At 41.1% G+C, this 26,074-nt stretch overlaps 1 protein-coding gene across 3 annotated transcripts in view; it reads right to left on the minus strand.

The window, feature by feature from the left end:
• Positions 1 to 25,784, minus strand: part of TSGA10 (testis specific 10) — a 90,797-nt gene extending 65,013 nt beyond the window's left edge. Inside the window, exons 1-2 of one of the 3 annotated variants that reach the window (XM_061431635.1) lie at positions 25,703 to 25,784; positions 10,070 to 10,198 (exon numbers count right to left, since the gene is read on the minus strand). Coding sequence is in view for 2 of the 3 variants with exons in the window: in XM_061431633.1 (XP_061287617.1) it covers positions 10,070 to 10,198; positions 25,351 to 25,494 (273 nt within the window). In the remaining variant the exon portion in view is untranslated. Of the gene's footprint in view, positions 1 to 10,069; positions 10,199 to 25,350; positions 25,526 to 25,702 lie in introns of those variants that run through there. The other 2 variants (XM_061431633.1, XM_061431634.1) reach the window with 2 other exon arrangements.
• Positions 25,785 to 26,074: the final 290 nt, after the last annotated feature.

Raw genomic sequence — 26,074 nt, forward strand, 5'->3', positions numbered from 1 at the left:
CACAACTGAGCAACTAAACAACAGTAAAACAAGGCACCTTAACCTGTGAGATTTACATGTAAAGAATTTAAGTTGTCAAACCCAGGAAATGAGAAAAAATGTGAAGAAACTTTTTTTTTTTTTAAAGCAAAAAGGTAACTATAAATGCACTTATTTGTTTAGTTGAGTTTTTATCCCAACCCGGCTGAATGCAGCAATACTTCCTACTCTCTTCTTTTTTGGTCTTCTCCCAACTACAGCTAAAAATTCTTTGAAAATGCAAATTTGAGGTAATTCCTGGAGAAGGCAATGGCACCCCACTCCAGTACTCTTGCCTGGAAAATCCCATGGATGGAGGAGCCTGGAAGGCTGCAGTCCATGGGGTCGCAGAGGGTTGGATACGACTGAGCAACTTCCCTTTCACTTTTCACTTTCATGCATTGGAGAAGGAAATGGCAACCCACTCCAGTGTTGTTGCCTGGAGAATCCCAGGGACGGGGGAGCCTGGTGGGTCACACAGAGTCGGACATGACTGAAGTGACTTAGCAGTAGAGGTATGGTGCTTCATTACACTGAGAATGAGACGAACAAATTTCATTTGTGATTCAAGGCCTACTGCCTGTAAAACCCTTTCCACCTCTTCAATATATACCTAACTTCTAGACAGGCTGTAAGAAACAGTCTCACACAGACTCTACTTAATGCACTGTGGTGACCTGGAAGGAAGCCCAAAAGGGAGGAGATACATGTACGTGGATGGCTGATTCATTTTGCTGTATAGTAGAAATTAACACAACGTTGTAAAGCAACTATATTCCAATAAAAATTAATTAAAAAAAAAAGAAACAATCTTGCTAAACTGATTTTAAAACCTCTATTAGGGAATTTATTGAAAAGTGCTATATACTATGTTACAGAACCCTCTTTGTAAGAATCCTCAGGGATATAGAATGGATAAATAATAAAGCCCTACTGTATAGCCCAGGGAATTATATTCAATATTCTGTAATAGACCATAATGGAAAAGAAAATGAAAAATAATATACATATAACTGAATCACTTTGCTGTACACATCAGAAGCTAACACATTATAAATCAACTATACTTCAATAAATTAAAAAAAGACAGAATCCTCAGGGAGAGCTTTGCTCAGGTCTCCAGTTTCAGGAAAAAATGTACCTCTTTGTATACCTGGTTTGTTTTTATCCTTTGGACCATAAATTATTTAACTACAATTTCGTTGTTGCCTTTGCCTCTAGGAACTATAAAACAACCTGCAGCTCACCTTTAGTGACTAGTACAGAAACCATGCAATGATATATCCTATTGGCTCTTCTCATCCATGATTACACTAAGTTTCTTTCCTTTCCCCTACTCTCATTACCTACTTTCATTACTAGTATTTTTCTTAAACTATAGGATGTGGAATAATCAAACAAACTTCAATTTGTCTGTCTTTTTGTCTCTGTTCACAGTTTCTATGGTGGCATGTCTCTGAGCAACAAGAACATGCTAAACCTGTTTGCTAACCTTCCACTGCCCCAGGAGAGGTTACAGGTTTCTCTCCTCTGGAGAGGAGAAATCTGTAACCTCTTCTTTATATAAAAAGCTTCTTATATAGTTTTATCTTAGTATTTTTATAAGATGTATTATAATCATGTCTTTACTTCCCTGACCCTTCCACTAAATTCTAAGTAACTTTAAAGGGCTCATGTTTCTAATTTCTGGATCAACATACCTCTCATTTCTGTATCATTTATCATATATCTAGCCTATAATGCTAAATTATTATTTAGCATTATAAATAAATAAATACTCCCTCACCTCAACATTAAGCCCTACTTTTACTTAATTCCAAGACACAAGTACTTAGAGGAGGACGTGAGAAAGGACATGGGCTTTTGGGCTGAGGCAGCCAGGTTTAAAGCTTGCTGTAGTTCTTCACTAGTCACTTGACCTCAGGCAATTTACCAGATTTTCTTGATCCTGAGATGCATCTGATTTCAGAAAAAAAACAAATGAAGCCTCCTCCTAAATCTCATCTATTAAATGGGGAGAATACCTATAATTTGCAGGGAAAGTTAGAAAGATCTAAAAGTTCAAGTAAAATTGCTGGCAGATAACAGGTAATCAAACAAAAGGTTTTATTTAAAAAAAAAAAGTTGAAATAAGTAAAAGTTCACAGGAAGCTGCAAAGGTAGTAGAGAGGTTCATGTGCCTTTAATCCAGTTTTTCCAACAGTTACATCTTAAATAATTACAGCACAATATCAAACCCAGAGATTTGACATTGAAACAGTGTCTACTGGTCTATATCATTTTATCATGTGTAAACTGCTGTAACTACCACCTCCGTAAGATACAGAACTATTCCATCTCCACAAAGATCACCTTCCCCTTACTCCTTTACAGTCACAGCCATTCCCTCCTAACCCTTAAATGTCAACAATCATTAATCTCTATAATTTTGTCATTTGGAGAATGCAACATAAATAGGTAGATAACATAAATAAATGCTGGCAAAATTTCATATAGTGAAAGCTATGGTTTTTCCAGTAGTCATGTACGGACGTGAGAGTTGGACCATTAAGCAGGCTGAGTGCCGAAGAATTGAAGCTTTTGAACTACAGTGCTGGAGAAGACTCTTGACAGTCCCTTGGACTGCAAGGAGATTAATCCAGGCAATCCAAAAGGAAATAAACCCTGAATATTCACTGGAAGGATTGATGCTGAAACTGAAGCTCCAATACTTCAGTCACCTGATGTGAAGAGCCGACACGCTGGAAAAGACCCTGATGCGAGGAAAGAGTGAGGGCAGGAGGAGAGAGCAGCAACAGAGGATGAGATGGCTGGATGGCATCACCTACTCAATCGACATTTGTCTGAGCAAACTACAGAACAGTGAAGAACAGGGAAGCCTGGCGCACTGCAACCCCTGGGGTTGGACACAACTTAGCAACAACAACATAACATAAACAGAGTCATGTGATACAGATCACAGTATGTTATCTGTTGACACTGGTTTTTTCACTCAAAACAGTGCCCTTGATATCTAAATTGCTATGTGGAGCAATAGTTCTTTGTCATTGCTGAATAATATTTCACAGTATGGATTACCGTGGTTTCTTTAATCATTCACCACTCAAGCAAAATTTTAGATGTTTCCAGTTTGGGACTACAACAAATAAAGCTGCTATGAACAACTGTATACAGGTTTTTGAGTGAAAATAATTTTATTTCTCTGGAATAAATTCCCAAGAGAAAAGTTTCTGAGTTGTATGGTAATGTACGTTTAGTGTTTTAAGAACTAAACTATTTCCAAAGTGGCTGTACCATTCCCCATTGCCATCAAGAATATATGAGTGATCCTCATCTTTGCCAGCTTTTCGTACTGTCACTGTTTTTTATTTTAACTGCTCTCAACAGTATGCATTGTTATATCATCATGGTCTTAATTTGTATTTCCCTGTTAGAAAAGATGAACATCTTTTTGTTTGTCTACAATATTTCTTTCTGTGAAATATATCTTCATATACTTTGTTCATTTTCTACTTGGATTGCTTGCTTTTTTTTACCTGTTGAGTTTTGAGAGTTCTCCACATTTGTTCTCGATATGAGTCCTTTGACAGAAACAGGGATTGTGGCTTATCTTTTCATCCTATTAACAGGGGCTTCTGCAGAGCAACTAAAAAGCCTCTTGATGAGAGTGAAAGTGGAGAGTGAAAAAGTTGGCTTAAAGCTCAACATTCAGAAAACTAAGATCATGGCATCCGGTCCCATCACTTCATGGGAAATAGATGGGGAAACAGTGGAAACAGTGTCAGACTTTATTTTGGGGGGCTCCAAAATCACTGCAGATGGTGACTGCAGCCATGAAATTAAAAGACGCTTACTCTTTGGAAGGAAAGTTATGACCAACCTAGATAGCATATTCAAAAGCAGAGACATTACTTTGCCAACAAAGGTTCGTCTAGTCAAGGCTATGGTTTTTCCTGTGGTCATGTATGGATGTGAGAGTTGGACTGTGAAGAAGGCTGAGTGCCGAAGAATTGATGCTTTTGAACTGTGGTGTTGGAGAAGACTCTTGAGAGTCCCTTGGACTGCAAGGAGATCCAACCAGTCCATTCTGAAGGAGATAAGCCCTGGGATTTCTTTGGAAGGAATGATGCTAAAGCTGAAACTCCAGTACTTTGGCCATCTCATGCAAAGAGTTATCTCATTGGAAAAGACTCTGATGCTGGGAGGGATTGGGGGCAAGAGGAGAAGGGGACGACAGAGGATGAGATGGCTGGATGGCATCACTGACTCGATGGACGTCTCAGTGAACTCCGGGAGTTGGTGATGGACAGGGAGGCCTGGCGTGCTGTGATTCATGGGGTCACAAAGAGTTGGACACGACTGAGTGACTGATCTGATCTGATCTGATCTTGCAGAGCAAAGGGCTTAAATCTTGATAAAATTCAAATCATCAACTTTTTCTTTTATGAATCATATTTCTACTCTCTTGTCTAAGAACTCTTCAGCAAGTCCAAGATCCTGAAGATTTTTTCCTGTTATCTTTTAAAAGTTTCATAGTTTTTTTTTTTACATTTGATCCACTTCGAGTTAATTTTTGTGTAAGGTATGAGGTTTAGGTCTAGGCTAATTTTTTTTTCCCTAAAAGATATCCAACAACTTTTGTTGAAAAGACTCCCTTTCTTCTACTCCTAGACTGTATTTGTACCTCTGCCAAAAATCATCTGGCTGTACTTGTGTGAGGCTATTTCTGGATTCTCTATTCTGTATCATTGATCTGTGTCTATTACTCTAGCAATACCATACAATCATGATTATTATAGCCATATATTAAGTTTTAAAATCAAGGAGAATGACTCTTTCCACCTTGTTCTTTTTCAAAATTATTTTTTCCTGGGATTTTGATGGGAATCACACTAAATCTGTGTATCAATTTGGAAAGAATTGACATCTTTATTAGGTTGAGGCTTCCAATCCCTGAACATTTGTTTAGATCTACTTTGATTTCTCTTATTAACATTTCATAGTTTTCAGAATGTAAGTGCATACTTATTTAGCTAGATTTATATCCAAAGATTACATTTTCTATTTGAGTGATTGTAAATGGTATTGCATTTTTTTAAATTTCCACAACTTAATTATAATATACAAATATACAATATGTTTGTCTTGTATTCTGACCTTTTGAACTCATTTATTAGTTCCAGTTTCTACACTGTAGATTTTATAAGATTTTCCAGCAAGAAGATCACGTCATCTGTAAACAGGGAAAGTTCCATTTCTTCATTTGGGTCTGAATGCCTTTCAAGCTAGCTATATCATTATATTTGAAGTGAATTTCTCACAGACAGCATAAAGCTAGGTCATGTTTCTTTTTAATCTACTGTGACAATTTCTATCTTTTAATTGGTGTATTTAGATTACATATATTTAATGTATTTACTTTTATGCTAAGATTCAAGTGTGATTTTTTTGTTATTTTGTGTTTTTTTTTAATTTTTGTTTTATTTTACCTGCTTTCCTCTGAGTTACTTGAACATTTTTTAGAATTCCATTTTGATTTATACATAGCAATTTTCAGTATATCTCTTTGTAGAGATTCTTAGTTGTTGCTCTAGGTGTTTCATTTATATTCATAAGCTATCACAGCCTCCGGGCTTTCCAGGTGGTACAATTTGTAAAGAATCCACCTACCAATGCAAGAGACACGAGTTTGATCTCTGGGTAGGGAAGACTCCCTGGAGTAGGAAATTGCAACCCACTCCAGTATTCTTGCCTGGAAAATTCCTCATGGACAGAGGAGCCTGGTGGGCTAGAGTACATGGGGCTGCAAAGAATCAGATATAACTGAGTGACTGAGCACACATCACAGCCTACATTTTACTAATTCAAGAGAAGTGAAAATTATTACCTCCCTTTATGTCCCTTACCCTCCTCTATTAATAAGATAATTGTCTTAAATATTCCCTTTGCATGCATTGAGAAAGACATCTGACAGATATAATTCAGAAAAGTAGAAAAGGAAATTCTATCAGAGCTACCCATATTTTTGCTCTATGGATTGTTCTTCCTTCCCTCTTGCTCTTCCAAGACTACACCTTTTATCACTTCCTTCTTCATTAGAGAAATTCCTTTAGCTATTCTTTTAGGGTAGCTTTGCTGGCAACAAACTCAGTTTTCTTCATCTGAGAACATCTTAATTCGCCCTTCATTTGTGAAAGATACTTCTCTAAATACAGAATATGTACTAGGTTGACAGCTCTTTTCTTCCAGCACTTGAAAAAATGTTGTGCCACTTCCTCCTTCTGATATCCATGTTTTTGGATTTGCAGTCATTTAAATTGGTGTTCCCCTATAAATTATGAATTATTTCTCTCATTTCTTTCAGGATGTTTTTTGTCTTTACTTTTCAGTTTGAATATGAAGTGTCTCAGGGTAGATTTCTTTGGGAGACCCCTAGTAGGTTTTCACTCACTTTCAAATTTGGGGAATATTTAGCCATTATTTCTTCAAATATTTTTTCAGCCCCACCTTCTCTTACCTCTCTTTCTGGGACTCCAGCCATCCAAATGCAGAGCATTTCTTATAGGCCCACCTGTTCCAGAGGTTTTGTTCACATTCTTTTCAATCTATTTTCTCTCTATTGTTCACATTAGGTAATTTCTCTGTTTCTACTCTCATGTTCAGTGATTCATTCTTCTCTTCTCCATGTTTGTTTGTTGAGTTTTTAATTTCAGTTATAGAACATCCCAAAATTTACCACTCTAACCATTTTTAAGTGTAAAATTCAGTAGCATTGAGTATATTCACAACATAGTACGACCGTCCCATATCTAATTCCCAGGACTTTTTCATCATCATAAACAGAAACTGTACCCATTAAATAATCACCTATGAATCTAACTCTTGTAAGTGGAATCATACAATATGTGCCCTGTACCTTACTTCAGTTAGCACACCGTTTTCAGGGCTCATCCATCTTGTTGTCTCCCATCTGAATTAAGGCTGAATAAAGTTCCGTTGCATGTATATACCTCACTTTGTTTATGCATTCATCTGTCGATGGACATCTGGGTTTTTTCTGCATTTTGGCCATCATGAACTTTGGAATAGAAGTATCTGTTTAAGTCCCTGCTTTTAATCGTTTGAGGATATTCCTGGGAGTGGAATAGCTAGATCACATGGTAATCCTATACTTAATTTTTTGAGGAATTATCAAACTTTTTTGTTAAACAATTTTACATTAGCAATGCATAAATAACTCCAGATTCTCCACATCCTCATCAATATGTGTTATTTTTTGCTTTTTGATGATAACTAGTGGTCCTAATTGGTGTGAAGTGATATCTCATAGTGGTTTTGATTTGCATTTCCTTAAAGACTGTGATGCTGATCATCTTTTCATATGCTTATGGCCATTTGTATCTCTTCTCTGGAGAAATACCTACTCAAGTCTTTTGCCCATTTTTGAACTGAGTTGTTTTGGGTTTTCTTGTTGCTGAGTTGTAGGAGTTCTTTATATACTCTGGATATTAACTCCTTCTCAGATACATAATTTGGAAATCTTTTCTCCCATGTGTTTTTTTCTTTAACAGACCTTACTTTTTTAGAGCAGTTTTAGGTTTACAGAAAAACTGACCAGTAAGTACAGAGTTTCCACACGCCCTTCTCCCCTCTCCCACTCACCCCGATTTCCCCTTATTTACATCTTGTTTTAGTGTGGTACGTTGGTTACAACTGATGAACCAACATTATAAATTATTATTAACTGAAGTCCAGAGTTTAATTAGGGTCCACTCCTTGGGTTGTAGATTCTGTGGGTTTTTACAAATGTATAGTGACATGTAGCTAGTGTTACTGTATTATACAGAATATATACTGCCCTAAATACCCACTGTGCTCCATTCACCCCTCCCTCCAAACCCCTGACAACCAGTGATCTTCTAATGTCTTTGCTTTGTCTTTCCCAGATGGTCCTGAAGTTGGAGTCACAGAGTACGTAATCTTTTCAGATGGGCTTTTAACACCTCGCAATATCCTTTCAAGGTTCTTTCATGTCTTTTATGGCTTGATGGCTCATTTCTCTTTATCAATGAATAATATTCTACTGTGTACCACAGTTTATCTATTCATCTATTGAAGAACATCTTATTTGCTGCCAAAATTCCACTGGAATAATACTTAATACTTTATTAATACTTTATATCTTTTGTTTCTTTGATGATATTTTCTGTTTGTTTCAAGCACACTCAAAATTGCCTGTTAAAGCATTTATTTGAGGGCTAATTTAAAATCTTTGTCAGATAACTGTTATCTGATTCATCTCTGCATTGGTGAGGACACCAATTAGGGTTAGGGTTAGGGTTAGAGACACCTCTTTTCTCACAGAGGTTGACAGCATCCTGATTTGGGGGATGAGGAGTGATTTTATCTTTTATTGAGGTCTGGTAGTCTAAGACACCGACTCATGTCTTTTGGGAGGGTTCCTGTGACACTGCTCCAGCAGGAAAAGAGGGACACTGGCTTGTTACTGTGGACAGGAGCGGAAGTCCAATCTCTCCATAAGGCCTCGGGTAACACCCAGGAAACGTGGGGCTTCTTGTGACTGCTAGGCAGGGATGAGAATTCATCCTCGGCTGATACCATCAGAGCAAGCAGGAAGAGAGGCATCTTATTACTGCTCCCCACAGCCACTGGGGATGGGTAGACTTGTTCCTGCTGTAGGGTGGTAAAGGTTCTGACTCTGTATTAGGTCACCTCTGATATCACCCCAGCAAACAGAAAAAGGAAGCTTCTCTTACTACCAGGTGGCAGTGGATTTCCTGGCTCCCCACATGGTCTCTGCTGACAATGTGGGGTTGGGGACTTCCTTACTGCCTGATGGACGCTAAAGTCTTAGTTCTCCACTCAGCCTTCTTTGATACAACAGTGGTGGGATGGGGGCCTTCTGGGGCAGGGTGGCAGAGGGTGGGGCAAGGTGGGCTCCTTGTTATAGTGTGACAAGGGTGGATGTCTAGGCTTTTATGGGGCTAGGTTTCTCCTTGGTATTTGCTAAGAGTGGGCAGTTCTTATCTAAGAGTAATCTGCCTTGCTAGATTGCCCATTTCCTAGTCCTTTGGCTAGGAGGCATGGCTTTTCTGACACCTTTTTTAATCTGCATCCCTTATTTCTGGTTGCCAGTTTTTCCAGTACTCTGCCTGGGATACCTGGAGCACAAAGAAAAACCAGAAACTTCCTACCACGTCCTAACAGTCACTGGGCACTGAGATGCCTAGGAACTCTTCCTTCTGCTCACCTGTCAAAGTGTTTTTAGGTTTGCTTCACACATAATATTCAGGGTTTCAGCTGTACTTAGTGGAAAGAGTAAGGAAAAGCAAGTCTACTCCATTTTCCTAGAAGAGGAAGTTTCTTTTAACAGCCTTGTTGGCTAGGAAAAATGGTAAGGAATCTATCTGCAATGCAAGAGACCCAGGTTCAATCTCTGGATCAGGAAGATCCCTTGGAGAAGGCAATGGCAACCCCCTCCAGTTTCTTGTCTGGAGAATTCCATATACAGAGGGGCCTGGTGGGCCACAGTCCATGGGGTTGCAAAGAATCGGCCACGACTAAGTGACTAACACTTTTCACTTCATTAATAGCTATTCCACAGGTCAGACACCAGGAGACCAGAAACAGGACTGAACTTGGGAGTTCACAGAACTGGAATCAAATTCCAGCTAAACTGGGAGTTCAGGAAAATCCTAGCTCTGTCACTCATTAGTCAAATATAATAATTCTTTAACCTCTCAGAACTTTAGCTTCCACATCTGTAAAATGGAAGTGACACCACAGTCTTACAAGGTCAGGATGACGAAGTAAGGTTATGTACTTAAAAGCACCTGATCCAATACCTGGCACACAGTCTGTACTCACTCTGAACCTGTGTGTTTTCAAGATGGTTAAGATAAAAATGGAATGATTTTAGACCCATACAATTTAAATGAGTACTGAATGAGAATTTATTCCCTATCTTATTTTAATATAGGCCCCCACCCTAAATTAACTCAGGGACATATGCACAGAAACTAAGTGTAACCTGTAATTTCAGTGTAGAGATGAATTTGTCTTGATTTCTCACTTCTTGCTCTAGCTGGAGAATATTCTGGTATTTTTCAGCTTCAGAAACTGGAGCCCCTAGACCAAAATCATGTTCTTTGGTGGTAACCTGGTGGAAAGAATGAGAATAATACAGAGACATTTAGCTTTAAAACAGCCATGTGATTTCCCATAACAATTAAAATTTTGAAAATTAGTAACATTCAATTAAAAAAATGTTTTTAACCTTGTTCCACCAGGTAAAAGGACTTCATCAAGTTTTAGTTTCTTAAAACTACATTACAAAACTTTTTCCATGTGTTTTCTATATATGGAACTACAATCTTGAACACAATTTTTAAAAAACACATACCCCACTGTATATAAGGAAACAGGCTGCTGCTGCTAAGTCACATCAGTCATGTCCAACTCTATGCGACCCCATAGGTTGTGTCCGACTCTGTGCAACCCCATAGACGGCAGCCCACCAGGCACCCCTGTCCCTGGGATTCTCCAGGCAAGAACACTGGAGTGGGTTGCCATTTCCTTAGGGTCAGCAGCAATGGTCAACTTCCAGGCCTATGATATTCAATACAGCAGCCACTAGCTACCTGTTCATTGCTGTTTTTGTGTATTAACAAAAAGATTTGCTACCCATATCACAAAGGGCTAACTTCCCTAATATGTAAATAATTCCTATAAATAAAAAAAGGAAAAGAAATACTGTAATATAAAACTGGCCAAGAATAAGGGGCTTCCCAGGTGGCTCAGTGGTGAAGAATCCACCTGCATTGCAGGAGACCCTGGTTCAATCCCTGTGTCAGGAAGATCCCCTGGAGGAGGAAATGGCATCCCACTCCAGTATTCTTACCTGGGAAATCCCATGGACAGAGGAGCCTGGCAGGCTACAGTTCATGGGGTCAAAAGAGTTGGACACGACTGAGCATGCACCCATGCACCAGGATATTTCACAGAAATGACTTTTAAATACATTTCAAGATATTTAATCTCACCATTTAGAGGGATACAAATTAAAACAACACTGAAATACCATTTTTTAACCACCGCATTGGCAAAGATCATAAAGTTGGTTATATAACTTAACATTCTCAAATATCACTAGTAGCAGTGTAAATAGATACGATATTTATGGAAACAACTGGGTAAAATCTAGCAACATTACAAATCTACACAGCTTCTGTACAAATAATTCCATTTCTAGGAATTTTTCTGCATACATATTTGCACATGGGCAAAACAACAAGTGTTAAAGATTTTCCCCTTTAGCATACTACACATGGGATTTCCCACGTGGCACTAGTGGTAAAGAATCCGCCTGCCAATACAGGAGACATAAGAGATGTGGGTTCGATCCCTGGGTCAGAAAGATTCCCTGGAGGAGGGCATGGCAACCCACTCCAGTGTTCCTGCCTGGAGAATCCCATGGACAGAGAAGCCTGGCAGGCCACAGTCCACAGGGTCATAAAGGGTCAGGCAGACACCATGAAGTGACTTGGAATGCACACATGCATACTATACATACTACTCTGCAGGTGCTTTTTTTCACTTGACTATGTATCTTAGAACCTGTATAATTTATGGAAATAATCTGTTCTCTCAATCAAGGCTGCCATTATGTTAAGACAGAATTTGCTACAAGCAAAGCAACACAGATGCTGAGCTCCAGAACCTAGTTCTTGGGAAATTACGGGATCCGTATCCCCAGTCACTGAACTTGTGTCACACCCTGTGCAAACCAGCCCATAGCAGTCTGATATGTTTATTTTGCTTTTTCCCTTTCTCTAACCAAGACACGAATCTGCTTTTTCTGTTCTCCAGTCCAGCAGTTCCTGCCTGTCCTAGAACGTAAGCATTAGACTCCACACAGCGTTTCTAATTATGAATCGTTTCAGGCCTGTATGGGTTAGGCTGAAATCCTAACCACCATTTCTTACATAGTTTCTGTTGAAAACATATCCTTAGTTATAAACATGCAACTCAGCATAACAATCAAATGACTCCTCACTACTTTTCAAATTTTAGTAAACGTGAATAATTTGGGAATCTTGTTAAAATGCAGATTTTTTTTTTTTTTAATTCACAGTCGATCTGAAATATTGCATTTCAAGAAACTGCTCAGCGGGAATTTTCTGGTGATCCAGTGGTTACAAGTGCTTATTTCCAACCAAGGGGCTCGGATTCAATCCCTGGCCAGGGAGCTAAGATTCTGCAAGCCCACAAGTTGCACAACTGAAAAATAAAAATAAATAAAACATGAAAAAGAAAAAGCTTCTCATACAGATGAACCTATTTGTAAAGCAGAAACAGAGACACAGGCGTAGAGAACAAAGGGGTAAATGAGGGGTGGAATGAATTGGGAGATTGGGACTGACATATATACACTGGGGTTTCCCTGCGAGCTCAGTCAGTAAAGAATCTGCCTGCAGTGTGGCAACCCACTCCAGTATTCTTGCCTGGAAAATCCTATGAACAGAGGAGTCTGGCAGGCTACAGTCCATGGGGTCATGAGAGTGGGACATGACTTATCAAGTAAACCATACATACACTATTGATCCCATGAATAAGATAGATAATTAATGAGAACCTGCTGTATAGGAACCTACTGTATACCTACTCTATAGCACAGGGAACTCTATTCAGTGACAAAGAGGGGATATATATATACATTTGGCTGATTCACATTGCTGTACATCAGAAACTAACAGAACACTGTAAAGCAACTATACTCCAATAAATACTGAAAAAAAAGAGTGGCATGAGAACTCTTAGTCGCACTAAGTGAGATTTAATTCCCTGACCAGGGATCGAATCTGGGTCCTCTGCATTAAAAGCATGAAGTCTTAGCCACAGGACCGTCAGGGATGCCCCCATATTATCTTCTGCTCATGAGCCCTGCCCTCACCCTTTTCTCCACCAAAGTAAAAGAAACTTCTAATGCTGGGTCCAGCCCCAGCAGGATCCAAGGGTACCCTCAGGATGGACGGCGTCGGCGAATGAATGACACGGGGAGGCCAAGCTTTGGTGAGCGAGGCCTGTAACTTTATTTTCAAAAGGAGCTTTTATACCCTGACTTGTACATAGAGGGAAATGAAAGATGCAAGGTCATGCAGAGTCAGCCCAAACACTCCAGCAGTTTTGCCCTTATCAAAACCAGGATTTTTTTCTGTATGCCTTTCCATAAACAAGGGTTTTTTGCTATGTACATTATCTTCTGGCCTGGAGGCCTGTTGACATTTTATGACCCTTTTTTGATAAAGGTTGATCAACCAGAAAACTTGTTTTCCCTTGAAGTGTTTTTTCTTTATATTTCTAATCTGTGTCAGCCTCAGAAAGTACTAAACAGTTACATTCTCACGGAGCAAAGGTGCAGTGGGTCACAACAAAGAAAGAACTTATTAGCTCAAAGGTCTGATGTGGTTAATACCAAGGCTACTGCTTGTTTTTCTTACATTTCAACTACATTAACTAACGCACTCGCAGGTGCACAATGGACAAGAGATACAGAAACTTGGCAGCAAGCATTGTCCCAATAATGAAGCCCTTTACCAGTACTATTCTAATAATTTTTCACCCCTTAAAGGGCTCTATGCCCACTAGGACTTTTAGAATGTTTAGGCTTCCCGAGCCTTTCATGGTTGGGAAGTTGTGAATATTCATGTGCGTTAGTGTTAAGAGTATGGATAAACCTGTCAAGCAAGCTAGAATGCTAATCAGAGGGATTTGAATTGAAATACTCCTTTCATGTCCAGGAGACTTATTAATTAGAGCCCTAAGTTGATTTTCTTCAGAGAAAGGTGGTCAGGGATAGCCCCCTGCTAATGTCAGAAGAGTTGGTGAAAAACATAATATAGTAAACAGTAGACAGACAGATTTTGGTTTCGGGGTAGATGCTCGAGCAGGTCCAGGGTCCTGATCTGCCTTGCCTGTCAGGTCTCTTCCTCATGACCTTGTCATGGGTGGGATCTCCTGCGGTGGCTCCCGGCATTCTAAGGCTTGAATTCCAAATTCACCAGGAGGCTTTCTCTGTCTTCTCTGTCAAACAGTGATCACCTCTTCATTGAGACATCCAAGATACTCGTAATACAACAATTTATGTAGCTATGCATTTTCCGTGGTCCTCCTTACATAGTTATTAGTATGTTTCAGTTCGTTTAGTTCAGTTGCTCATTCGTGTCCGATTCTTTGCGACCCCATAGACTGTAGCACGCCAGGCCTCCCTGTCCATCACCAACTACCGAAGTTTACTCAAACTCATGCTCATTGAGTTGGTGATGCCATCCAAACATCTCATTCTCTGCCGTTCCCTTCTCCTCCCGCCATCAATCTTTCCCAGTATCAGGGTCTTTTCTAGTGATTCAGTTCTTCATATCATGTGGCCAAAGTACTGGAGTTTCAGCTTCAACATCAGTCCTTCCATGAATATTCAGGACTGATCTGCTTGAGGATGTACTGGTTGGATCTCCTTGCAGTCCAAGGGACTCTCAAGAGTCTTCTCTAACACCACAGTTCAAAAGCATCAATTTTTCAGTGCTCAGCTTTCATTATAGTCTAACTCACATCCATACATGACGACTAGAAAAACCATAGCCTTGACTAGACAGACCTTTGTTGGCAAAGTAATATCTCTGCTTTTTAATATACTGTCTAGGTTGGTCATAACTTTTCTTCCAATGAGTAAGCGTCTTTTAATTTCGTGGCTGCAGTCACCATCTGCAGTGATTTTGGAGCCCCAAAAATAAAGTATGTCACTGTTTCCATTGTTTCTCATCTATTTGCCATGAAGTGGTGGGACCAGATGCCATGATCTTCATTTTCTGAATGTTGAGTTTTAAGCCAATTTTTTTTCACTCTCCTCTTTCACTTTCATCAAGAGGCTCTTTAGTTCCTCTTCACTTTCTGCCATAAGGGTGGTGTCATCTGCATATCTGAAGTTATTGATATTTCTCCCAGCAATCTTGATCCCAGTTTGTGCTTCATCCAGCCCAGCATTTCTTATGATGCATGTAAGTTAAATAAGCAAGGTGATAATATACAGCTTTGACATACTCCTTTTCCTATTTGGAACCAGTCTGTTGTTCCATGTCCAGTTCTAACTGTTGCTTCCTGACCTGTGTACAGATTTCTCAGGAAGCAGGTAAGGTGGTCTGGTATTCCCATCTCTTTCAGAATTTTCCACAGTTTATTGTGACCCACACAGTCAAAGGCTTTGACATACTCAATAAAACAGAAATAGATGTTTTTCTGGAACTCTCCTGCTTTTTCAATGATCTAGCGGATATTGGCAATTTGATCTACGGTTCCTCTGCCCTCTTCCAAAACCAGCTTGAACATCTGGAAGTTCATGGTTCATGTACTGTTGAAGCCTGGCTTGGAGAATTTTGAGCATTACTTTACTAGCATGTGAGATGAGTGCAATTGTGTGGTAGTTTGAGCATTCTTTGGCATTGCCTTTCTTTGGGATTGGAATAGAAATTGACCTTTTCCAGTTCTGTGGCCACTGCTGAGTTTTCCAAATTTGCTGGCTTATTGAGTGCAGCACTTTCACAGCATCATCTTCCAGGCTTTGAAATAGCTCAATTGGAATTCCATCACCTCCACTAGCTTTGTTCATAGTCAGCTTCCTAAGGCCCACTTGACTTCACATTCCAGGATGTCTGGCTCTAGGTGAGTGATCACACCATCGTGATTATCTGGGTCATGAAGATCTGTTTTGTACAGTTCTTCTGTGTATTCATGCCACCTCTTCTTAATATCTTCTGCTTCTGTTAGGTCCATACAATTTCTGTCCTTTATTGAGTCCATCTTTGCATGAAATGTCTCCTTGGCATCTCTAATTTTCTTGAGGAGATCTCTAGTCTTTCCAATTCTATTGTTTTCCTCTATTTCTTCGTACTGATAGCTGAGGAAGGCTTTCTTATCTCTCCTCACTATTCTCTGGAACTCCACATTCAAATGGGTATATCTTTCCTTTTCTCCTTTGCTTTTTGCTTCTCTTCTTTTCTCAGCTATTTGTAAGGCCTCTTCAGACAGCCATTTTGCTTTTTTGCATTTCTTTTTCTTGGGAATGGTCTTGATCCCTGTCTCCTGTACAATATCACAAACCTCCCTCCATAATTCATCACACACTCTGTCTATCAGATCTATTCCCTTAAATCTATTTCTCACTTCCACTGTATAATCATAAGAGATTTGATTAGTATCTTAAGAACAAGCAATATGCTAGAGCTCTCTGTATGCCCATAAAATCTGCACTGAGTTCTTTGGATAACAGGAAGGTGTCAATATAAATTTGTAGAGCTTGATAATGAAGCAGTGTACTAAAGCAGACAAAAGGGAACTTTCCCAGGGTGGAAGGGCGGAATTGGGAGTTGGAACTGACATATATACACAACTATGTACAAAATATCAACAGATAATTAATAAGAACCAATTGTACAGCACAGGGCACTCTACTCAGTGCTCTGTGATGGCCTAAATGGGAAGGAAATCTAAAAAAGAGGGGATATACGTATACATATGACTGATTCACTTTGCTATACAGCAAGAAACACAACACTGTAAAGCAACTATACTCCAATAAAAATTAATTTAAAAAAAGGAAGCTTCCCTCTTCTTTTGGTAAGATGAACAGTCAAGTTTACTATCAGTCAGGTCTAGAAATTAAAAGTATAGAGACCAAGAGTTTACCTGACAACTGTGAGCCATCATATTAGAGTTGCTGCTTTCCCTGCACTAGCTTTGAAAGCAATAAAGAGGGAGAGAAATCAGTCTATCTGAAATGGCCATGCCTGGCCTGCCAGTTTTTCCACCTTGGTCCACCTGAATATCTTCCACCTTCCCATGACCTCTGGATGGAACAGAGGTCAGAGAAGGCATGTAAGTAAAGTACAGAGTACTTTTCGAGCAGCAATTGTCACCCAAGCTAGAATCGCAATCCTTCTCACTGGGGAAGCAACACAGCACCGTCGTTAAGAGCATGCTCTGTAGCATCAGTCTGCTTCGGTTCATGAGGTCAGTTTTGCCCCTTGTCAGCTGCATGACCGTGGGCAAATTACTACTCTGGCCCCAGCTTCTTTATCTCTAAAATAGGGATGACAGTGACTTCCCTGCTGGTTCAGTGGCTAACACTGTGCTCCCAATGCAGTGGGAGTGGGTTCAATCCCTGGTGAGGGAACTAGATGCCACATGCCACAACTAAGAGTTCACATGTTGCACTGAAAGATTCTGCATGCCACAACTAAGAGCCAGAGCAGCAAAATAAACAAATAAGTATCTAAAGCATAAAACAAAATAGGAATGATAACAGTACTTGCTTCACAGAGTTGTTGTGAGGATTTATTTTATGTAAAGCACTTAGAATAGGGCTTGGCAATAAATAATAACTACTAAATATTATTGTGACTGCAGCCATGAAATTAAAAGACGCTTACTCCTTGGAAGGAAAGTTATGACCAACCTAGATAGCATATTCAAAAGCAGAGACATTACTTTGCCAACAAAGGTTTGTCTAGTCAAGGCTATGGTTTTTCCTGGGTCATGAGAGTTGGACTGTGAAGAAGGCTGAGCGCCGAAGAATTGATGCTTTTGAACTGTGGTGTTGGAGAAGACTCTTGAGAGTCCCTTGGACTGCAAGGAGATCCAACCAGTCCGTTCTGAAGGAGATCAGCCCTGGGATTTCTTTGGAAGGAATGATGCTAAAGCTGAAACTCCAGTACTTTGGCCACCTCATGCGAAGAGTTGACTCATTGGAAAAGACTCTGATGCTGGGAGGGATTGGGGGCAAGAGGAGAAGGGGACGACAGAGGATGAGATGGCTGGATGGCATCACTGACTCGATGGACGTGAGTCTGGGTGAACTCCGGGAGTTGGTGATGGACAGGGAGGCCTGGTGTGCTGCGATTCATGGGGTCGCAAAGAGTCGGACACGACTGAGCAACTGATCTGATCTGATCTGAAATATTATTGTTATTTATAATTGTTATATAAATTATTATTTACAATTACTATTATTAATAATTTCTCTCAACACTCAACTTATTTAATTGGCCATCATTTCCTACTGATCTCTTCAGGAAAATCTCTGTCAAACACCTGCCTTCCACCATGACCATCACCATTTCAGCTCATACTATCAGACTGTGACCTTTATTCACTTATCAAACAAATTTATAAACACCCTTGTGGCTTAGCTGGTAAAGAATCCATCTGCAATGTGGGAGACCTGGTTTTGATCCCTGGGTTGGAAAGATCCCGTGGAGAAGGGAAAGGCTACTCACTCCAGTATTCTGGCCTGGAGAATTTGATGGACTGTATAGTCCATGGGGTTGCAAAAAGTTGGACACGACTGAGCGACATTCACTTTCAGGAAAGGATGAACTATATTAAGTTTGGGGGCTAGACAGATGGAAAACAAAAACTTACAATTTCAACCCACAATGAATCTAGAGAATCCAGAACAAATAAACTGGAAATTACAGTATAGCATAATTAGTATCATCTGAGAGAAATGCACATACATGTACACAAGGGAATGAAAAGTGAAAGTGAAAGTCACTCAGTTGTGTCTGACTATTTTTGACTCCATGGACTATACAGTCCATAGAATTCTCCAGGCCAGAATACTGGAGTGGGTAGCCTTTCCCTTCTCCAGGGGATCTTCCCAACCCAGGGATCAAACCCAGGTCTCTTGCATTGCAGGTGGATTCTTTACCAAATGAGCTATCAGGGAAGCCTATGCAAGGCAATACAGGACTACAAAAAAAGTATTTCTGACTCCTGGTGGTTCAGACAGTAAAGAATCTGCCTGCAGTGCAGAAGACCCAGGTTCAATCCCTGGATCGCGACAATCCCCTGGAGAAGGAAATGGCTACTGACTCCAATATTCTTACCTGGAGAATTCAATGGACAGAGGAACATGGGTTGCAAAGAACTGGACATGACTGAATGATTAACTTTCACTTTTTCGCTTTCCCCCAAAAGACTCAGCACATGTTTTCCACTTTCCCTCCAACTATGACCGTATTCCTACTGAAGCTCCTAACACCGTGTGTTGGGTTTGTTGGACATCCACTGTCATCCCAACTTCAGCATGTTAAGACAGACCTCTTAATTTCCCCGCCTGCACTCCTGCTCTCAACCCTGCCTCCACCGTGTCCCTTCCTGGTCCTTCCCGTGTCAAATGGCACTGCCGTTTGTACAGTGACTGAGCTAAAAAACCGAGGAGTTGTCCTTGTTTCCTTTTTCCCTGAACCTCTTCAAATCCATCAACAAGCCCTTTTGGATGTATCTCCAAAATATATCCTCAATCCGTCCACTTCTGTACATTTTAATTATTGCCTCCTTATTGGTTCAAATCAGCATCATCTCCCACATGGATTACTGAAGTAGTCTCCTAACCGATCTTTTTGCTTCCACTATTGCTCCCTGCGACCTGTTTTCCAAACTTAAATCAAAACAATCACTTTAAAATAATGAGATCCTGCGCAAAAACACCCCAATGGCTCCCCACTGTAATCAGAATAAAAACCAAACTTTTTAAGGCCTGACTGATCTGGACACTGCCCTCACATGCCAGAGCAGAGCCCCTACTCTCTCGTTTGTTCACCCACCAGCTTTACTGATTTTCCTCCTGTTCCTTTATCATGCCAATCTGTTTCTACTTCGGGGCCTCCTCCCTTGATTTCCCTCTGTTGAGAACATTTTCTTCCCCAGTCCTTTGTATGAATGGCTACTTCTTACCCTCAGCTCTTCAGCTCAAATATTCAAAGGGCCTTTCCTGATTTTTTTTTTACCTAAGGTACCCTCTCTCCTATTTACTCTATTAGGTTATTCACACTTAGCACGATTTGAAATTATATCATTTATACCTTCATTTGTTTACTGTCTGTCACCTTCTACCAGAATTAAGCTCCAAGTATTCTAGGCACTTGTCTGGTCACTGTTATGTCCCTAATGTCTAGAGGAATGCCTCGCACAAAAAACCATTCCCAAATAATCAATTTTGATGATTCAAATAAGGTAGTTTCAATGGTACTCAAAAAAACCATTCCCAAATAATCAATTTTGATGATTCAAATAAGGTAGTTTCAATGGTACTCAAAAAAACCATTCCCAAATAATCAATTTTGATGATTCAAATAAGGTAGTTTCAATGGTAGGAGGACTAACAAACGAAGGAGTAGTAAAGAAAAAGAAACAGAAAATGTAGACTTCTTTTACAAAGCGTGATTGTGAGAAAAGAGGTAGAGAAAGCTTGAAGGGCCAATGCAAGGGGAGAAAAACTTGTTTCTTAATTTCCTGTATGTCAAGGACCCCTTTCAGGAATAAGCAAAGCCCTGGGTCCTAGGACTTCCCATGTGGCGTGAGTGGTAAAGAATCTGCCTGCCATTGCAGGAGACTTAAGAGATGCAGGTTTGATCCCTTGATTGGGAAGATCCCCTGGAGAAGGGCATGGTAATCTACTCCAGTATTCTTGCCCAGAGAATCCCATGGACAGAGGACCCTGGCGGGCTACAGTCCATGTGGTTGCAAATAGTTGAACATGACTGAAGCAATTTACATGCACCTGAGTCCTGACCTCAGGAAAATGCAAACACATACAAAATTTACAAAGCATTCCAAGGGGTTCAAGAATTCCCCAAAGTTCTTGTACTCTAGGATAAGAATTCTTACAGTATAAACACAACAAAGATTCCTAAGATATGGGTTAATAAAGAAAGGACACTGAGTTAATAAGAGAAAACCAGGTAAGGGGTGTGCACTGTCCTTTGAAACAAAACAGAAAAAAGCAAGGTCAAGTGAAGATTTAAATAAGAAGGGGTAGAAATTTGAAGTTCCTGCCTGGCAGAATTTTAATTTTTCAGTGATACAGGAGTTAAGATCACGTGTTAAAAAGAATCATCAGCAAAAAAAAAAAAAAAAAAGAATCATCAGGGGCTTCACTGGTGACTCAGTGGTAAAGAATCCACCTGCCAACGCAGGAGACATGGGTTCAATCCCTGGTCTGGAAAGAGTCCCACGTGCCACGAAGCAACTAAGCCTGTGCACCACCACTATTGAGCCTGTGCTCTAGAGCCCAGGAGCCACAACTACTGAGGCCATGTGCTGCAACTACTGAGGCCGTGCACGCTAGAGCCTGTGCTCCACAAAGAGAAGCCCTCACACAACTAAGAGCAGCCCCTAATCACAGCAACCAGAGGAAAGCCCACAAAGCAACGAAGACCCAGCACAGCCAAGAGTACATTTAAAAATAAATAAAATTTTAAAATAAATAAATAAAGTCAGTTGCATTTAAAATGTATTCATCAGCGTTGAGCAAAATATCAGGCATATACTATGTGTTCAACAAAAGTCTATTAAATATTTTGATTGAATAATTGAAAACACTGGAGTTATCCTATATGGGATTCTGAAATCTGGTTCCACAAAAGGTCAACTCGTTTTCTTTGAAGAAAATTGTCTCCAAAAGTTTAGGTTAAAAGACACTTTGAGGTAAGTAGGAATAGCTTCACTAACAGAGGACATAGAAAACCACATAAAATTTTATGAATAATTTTGAGGTAGATTCTGTATTTATAATAAAAATAAGTGAATAAATGTTTTAGGCATTCACTTCAAACGAAATAGTAAGGTCACTTGATAACTTTTCTTAAAAAGAAATAATCTCTCCAGTCATTCCATCCAAACCCAAGCTCCTCATTTCTCTCCAATCCAGACCTTACTGTAAAGAAATAACCTGATTTGTTTAAGGAGCTTAAAACAGTGGCCTTAGGAGGAGTATCATTTGTCATTTCCTCTTGTTGTCAAGAGGCTTTTCTGAACCAAAAGAATTTAATAATGTAGATTGATGTTAACAACATAACTAAGACAAACAGAACTACCTTACTTTGTTTGCTCTTCAGTTGCTAAGTCATATCTGACTCTGCGACCCACGGACTGTGACCAGCCAGGTGCCTCTGTCCATGAGATTTCCCAGGCAAGAATACTGGAGTGCGTTACCGTTTCCTTCTCCAGGGGATCTTTCCAACCCAGGGAGCAAACCCACATCTCCTGCATTGGCAGGCGGGTTCTTTACCACTGAGCCACCAGAGAAGCCCACCTTACTAACTAGCTCACTTCAAAAGATTATCATGGGTACATGTGGAAGAAAATTCACAGCAGTGCTGTTCATATTTACCAAAAACTGTAGAAACTGTACCGTTCACCAACAGCACAGTAGATAAATTGTGGTATACCCTTACAATGGAACAACAAGCAACTAATTACAAGCAATAACTAGGATCAACCATAAAAACAATGTTGAGTAATGAAGCAAAATACAAGGGAGAACTTAGTACAATTCCATGTGCACAAAGTTCAAAACAAGCCAAGCTAGAAAGTGCAACTTCACATACAATGACAGTGAAAATCTATGGAAAAGCAAGAAGTGGCTGCCACAGGAGTCATGATAGGGGCTACATCTGGGGACATGGAGGCATGTATGCTGGGAAAAGGGAATGAATAATGACACAGCTGCTCCAGGACTTCCTTGGTGGGCCAGTGACTAAGAGTGTGCATTCCCAATGGAGGAGACCTGGGTTCGATCCCTGGTAGGGGAACTATATCTCATATGCTGCAACTAAAATCCGTCAAAGCCAAATAAATAAATAATAAACAAATAAATAAATATTTTAAACATAACACCTGCTCTAACCACTTCTAACTGGAGTACTTTAAAAGCAAATTATCCTGAAACAAACTGAAAAAGAAAGAGACTGAGAATGTCTACTTCAGAGGAGTCATAAGCAGTGACTTTTTTCAGAAGGTAAACAAGATTTATTTTGGAAGTTGCCATTAAATAATGCTAAAGTGTATATTGTTTAAAATATGTATTTCATGAATGTACCTTCCTAGTTATTACCCACTAATTAAGACTAAAGCCAAAGTCTTTGACTGTGTGGATCACAATAAACTGTGGAAAATTCTGAAAGAGATGGGAATACCAGACCACCTGACCTGTCTCTTGAGAAATCTGTATGCAGGTCAGGAAGCAACAGTTAGAACTAGACATGGAACAACAGACTGGTTCCAAATAGGAAAAGGAGTTCGTCAAGGCTGTATATTGTCACCCTGCTTATTTAACTTATATGCAGAATACATCATGAGAAACGCTGGGCTGGAAGAAGCACAACCTGGACTCAAGATTGCCAAGAGAAATATCAATAACCTCAGATATGCCGATGACACCACCCTTATGGCAGAAAGTGAAAAGGAACTAAAAAGCCTCTTGATGAAAGTGAAAGAGGAGAGTGAAAAAGCTGGCTTAAAGCTCAACATTCAGAAAACGAACATCATGGCATCTGGTCCCATCACTTCATGGGAAATAGATGAGAAAACAGTGGAAACAGCGTCAGACTTTATCTTTTTGGGCTCCAAAATCACTGCAGATGGTGACTGCAGCCACGAAATTAAAAGACGCTTACTCCTTGGAAGAAAAGTTATGACCAACCTAGATAGCATATTCAAAAGCAGAGACATTACTTTGCCAACAAAGGTCCGTCTAGTCCAGGCTATGGTTTTTCCAGTGGTCATGTATGGATGTGAGAGTTGGACTGTGAAGAAAGCTGAGCGCCGAAGAATTGATGCTTTTGAACTATGGTGTTGGAGAAGACTCTTGAGAGTCCCTTGGACTGCAAGGAGATCCAACCAGTCCATCCTAAAGGAGATCAGTCCTGGGTGTTCATTGGAAGGACTGATGCTGAAGCTGAAACTCCAATACTTTGGCCACCTCATGTGAAGAGTTGACTCATTGGAAAAGACCCTGATGCTGGGAGGGATTGGGGGCAGGAGGAGAAGGGGATGACAGAGGATGAGATGGCTGGGTGGCATCACCGACTCGATGGACATGAGTTTGGGTGAACTCCGGGAGTTGGTGATGGACAGGGAGGCCTGGCGTGCTGCAATTCATGGGGTGGCAAAGAGTCAGACACGACTGAGCGACTGAACTGAACTAAACTGAATTAAGACTAAATGGTCTAGTTACTTGATCAATTCAAATAGGAACAAAAAATCAGTTTTATCCCGGAGGCAGATTTGAATAATGGGACACTTTCCTTTCATAGTTATGTTGTTCTTCAGTTGCTCATTCATGTCCCACTCTTTGAGACCCCATGAACAGTAGTACAACAGGCACCCCTGTCCTAAACTATAATAGATTAGTTATGTCCTAATGGGCACCTCATGCGAAGAGCTGACTCATTGGAAAAAACTCTGATGCTGGGAGGGATTGGGGGCAGGAGGAATAGGGGACGACAGAGGATGAGATGGCTGGATGGCATCACCGATTTTGGGTGAACTCCGGGAGTTGGTGATGGATAGGGAGGCCTGGCGTGCTGCAATTCATGGGGTTGCAAAGAGTCGGACTGAGTGACTGAACTGAACTGAACTGAAACTGTCATAGATTAGTTATAACTATTAGTTCATAGTTATAATTAATGTTTTCTTATAATTTCAACCCGATTATTATTCTGTTTATTTCTTTACGGGTTAAAGAAAAGGTTTATTTGAAATTCTGAAAACCACTAGAGGAAATTTAAAACAACGAATATCCTGAGATAATAACCTAGACTGGAAGAAGGAAAACAAACACAGAGATACTGTCATCTATGCAATGTTTCCTGAAATCGCTATCCTTGACTTTTCTTAAAGAATAAAAAAAGTGTATTCCTTTGCATGTTTAGGTATCATGTCCATGATCGGAGCAAAGTTATTCAATTTAAATCTCAAACACTTTTTCAAAGGAAAGCCAGCTTACCCTGCCTTTCTTGTGTATAATTTCTACTGTAATTATACGAGATTTTTCGTGCAAATGCCTACGTAATCTCGGCCCTTCACTTCCCAAAGTCTATAAAGTGGTTCAGAAATGAGAAGCTGGGAATCACGCAGACCCTGGTTGAACCCCCAAATCTCTGACTTCCAAATTCCTCAGCGCCACTCCAGAGCGTTTCTAAACAGAACAGTCCCCCAACAACCAAGCCGAAAGCTGCGGCGGGAAGCGAAGCGGTCACCATAGGAACATAAGCTCAACCCTAAGCTCCCGAGAAACGACAACACGCGCAAAGTTTGTTCCGGGAGGGTTTCTCTGGACCGCAACTCTGCCCGCTACCGCCCCTCACGCCGGCGCCAAAATCCACCTCAGGGGTCGCCCACAGACCCTAATCCCCGCCACACCCGCGCCCTGCAGCTGCCCTCTCAAAGGCCTGCTGACCCAGGAGATGCTTTTACCCCGAAGCGGCGCATCCCCGTGCTTCTACCTGGGGCGGTGGGTCCCTCCCCGGGCTTTTTGGCCCGCCATCCTCCCCGGAGATCATCCCGGAGACTACCAGGACTCGGTCCCCGCCTGGGATCCAGATCCCTCAAGGTCTCCATCCTCCGCCCCCTTCTCCTCCCTTCCCACCCCAAATCGACTTGGCCCCTCCCCGGGGGGCGGTGGGAGGCGGGACCGGGCGGGAGGGAGGCGGGACCCGGCGGGAGGGAGGCGGGACCGGGCGGGAAGGAGGCGGGACTCGGCGGGAAGGAGGTGGGGGCGGTTAGCGCCGGCCGGCGTCTCCGTCGGCCCCGCCCTCACGCTCTGTACCTGAGGGGGCTCGTCCTCCACCTCCCCGGCGCCTTCACTCCGCTTCCGTCCCGCGCGCCCCAAGTCCCTGTGCGCACGCGTACCTGGCTCGACCCTCCCTCTCGCGGGGACTACAAGCCGTGCGCGCGCACACACGCACGTAGCGTCGCGTACGTCCGCCTGTCTGCCTTACAGGGCGCCCTGGAAAGGCTTCTTCCTGGTCCATCCGCGCCGCGCAGGCGCAAGCCCACGCAGCGCCTAGACGACCCTCCAGAGCGTCCCGTCTCCTAGTAACCAGCCTCCACCCACTTTTCCAAGCTTTTTCCCAACTTCCTGCGGGTGGCCATCTTAACTGAGTAGAGTGCGCGTGCGCAGAGCTCTATTTTTTTTCCC

The sequence above is a fragment of the Bos javanicus genome, chromosome 11 (assembly GCF_032452875.1).
Source record: "Bos javanicus breed banteng chromosome 11, ARS-OSU_banteng_1.0, whole genome shotgun sequence".
NCBI lineage: Eukaryota > Metazoa > Chordata > Mammalia > Artiodactyla > Bovidae > Bos > Bos javanicus.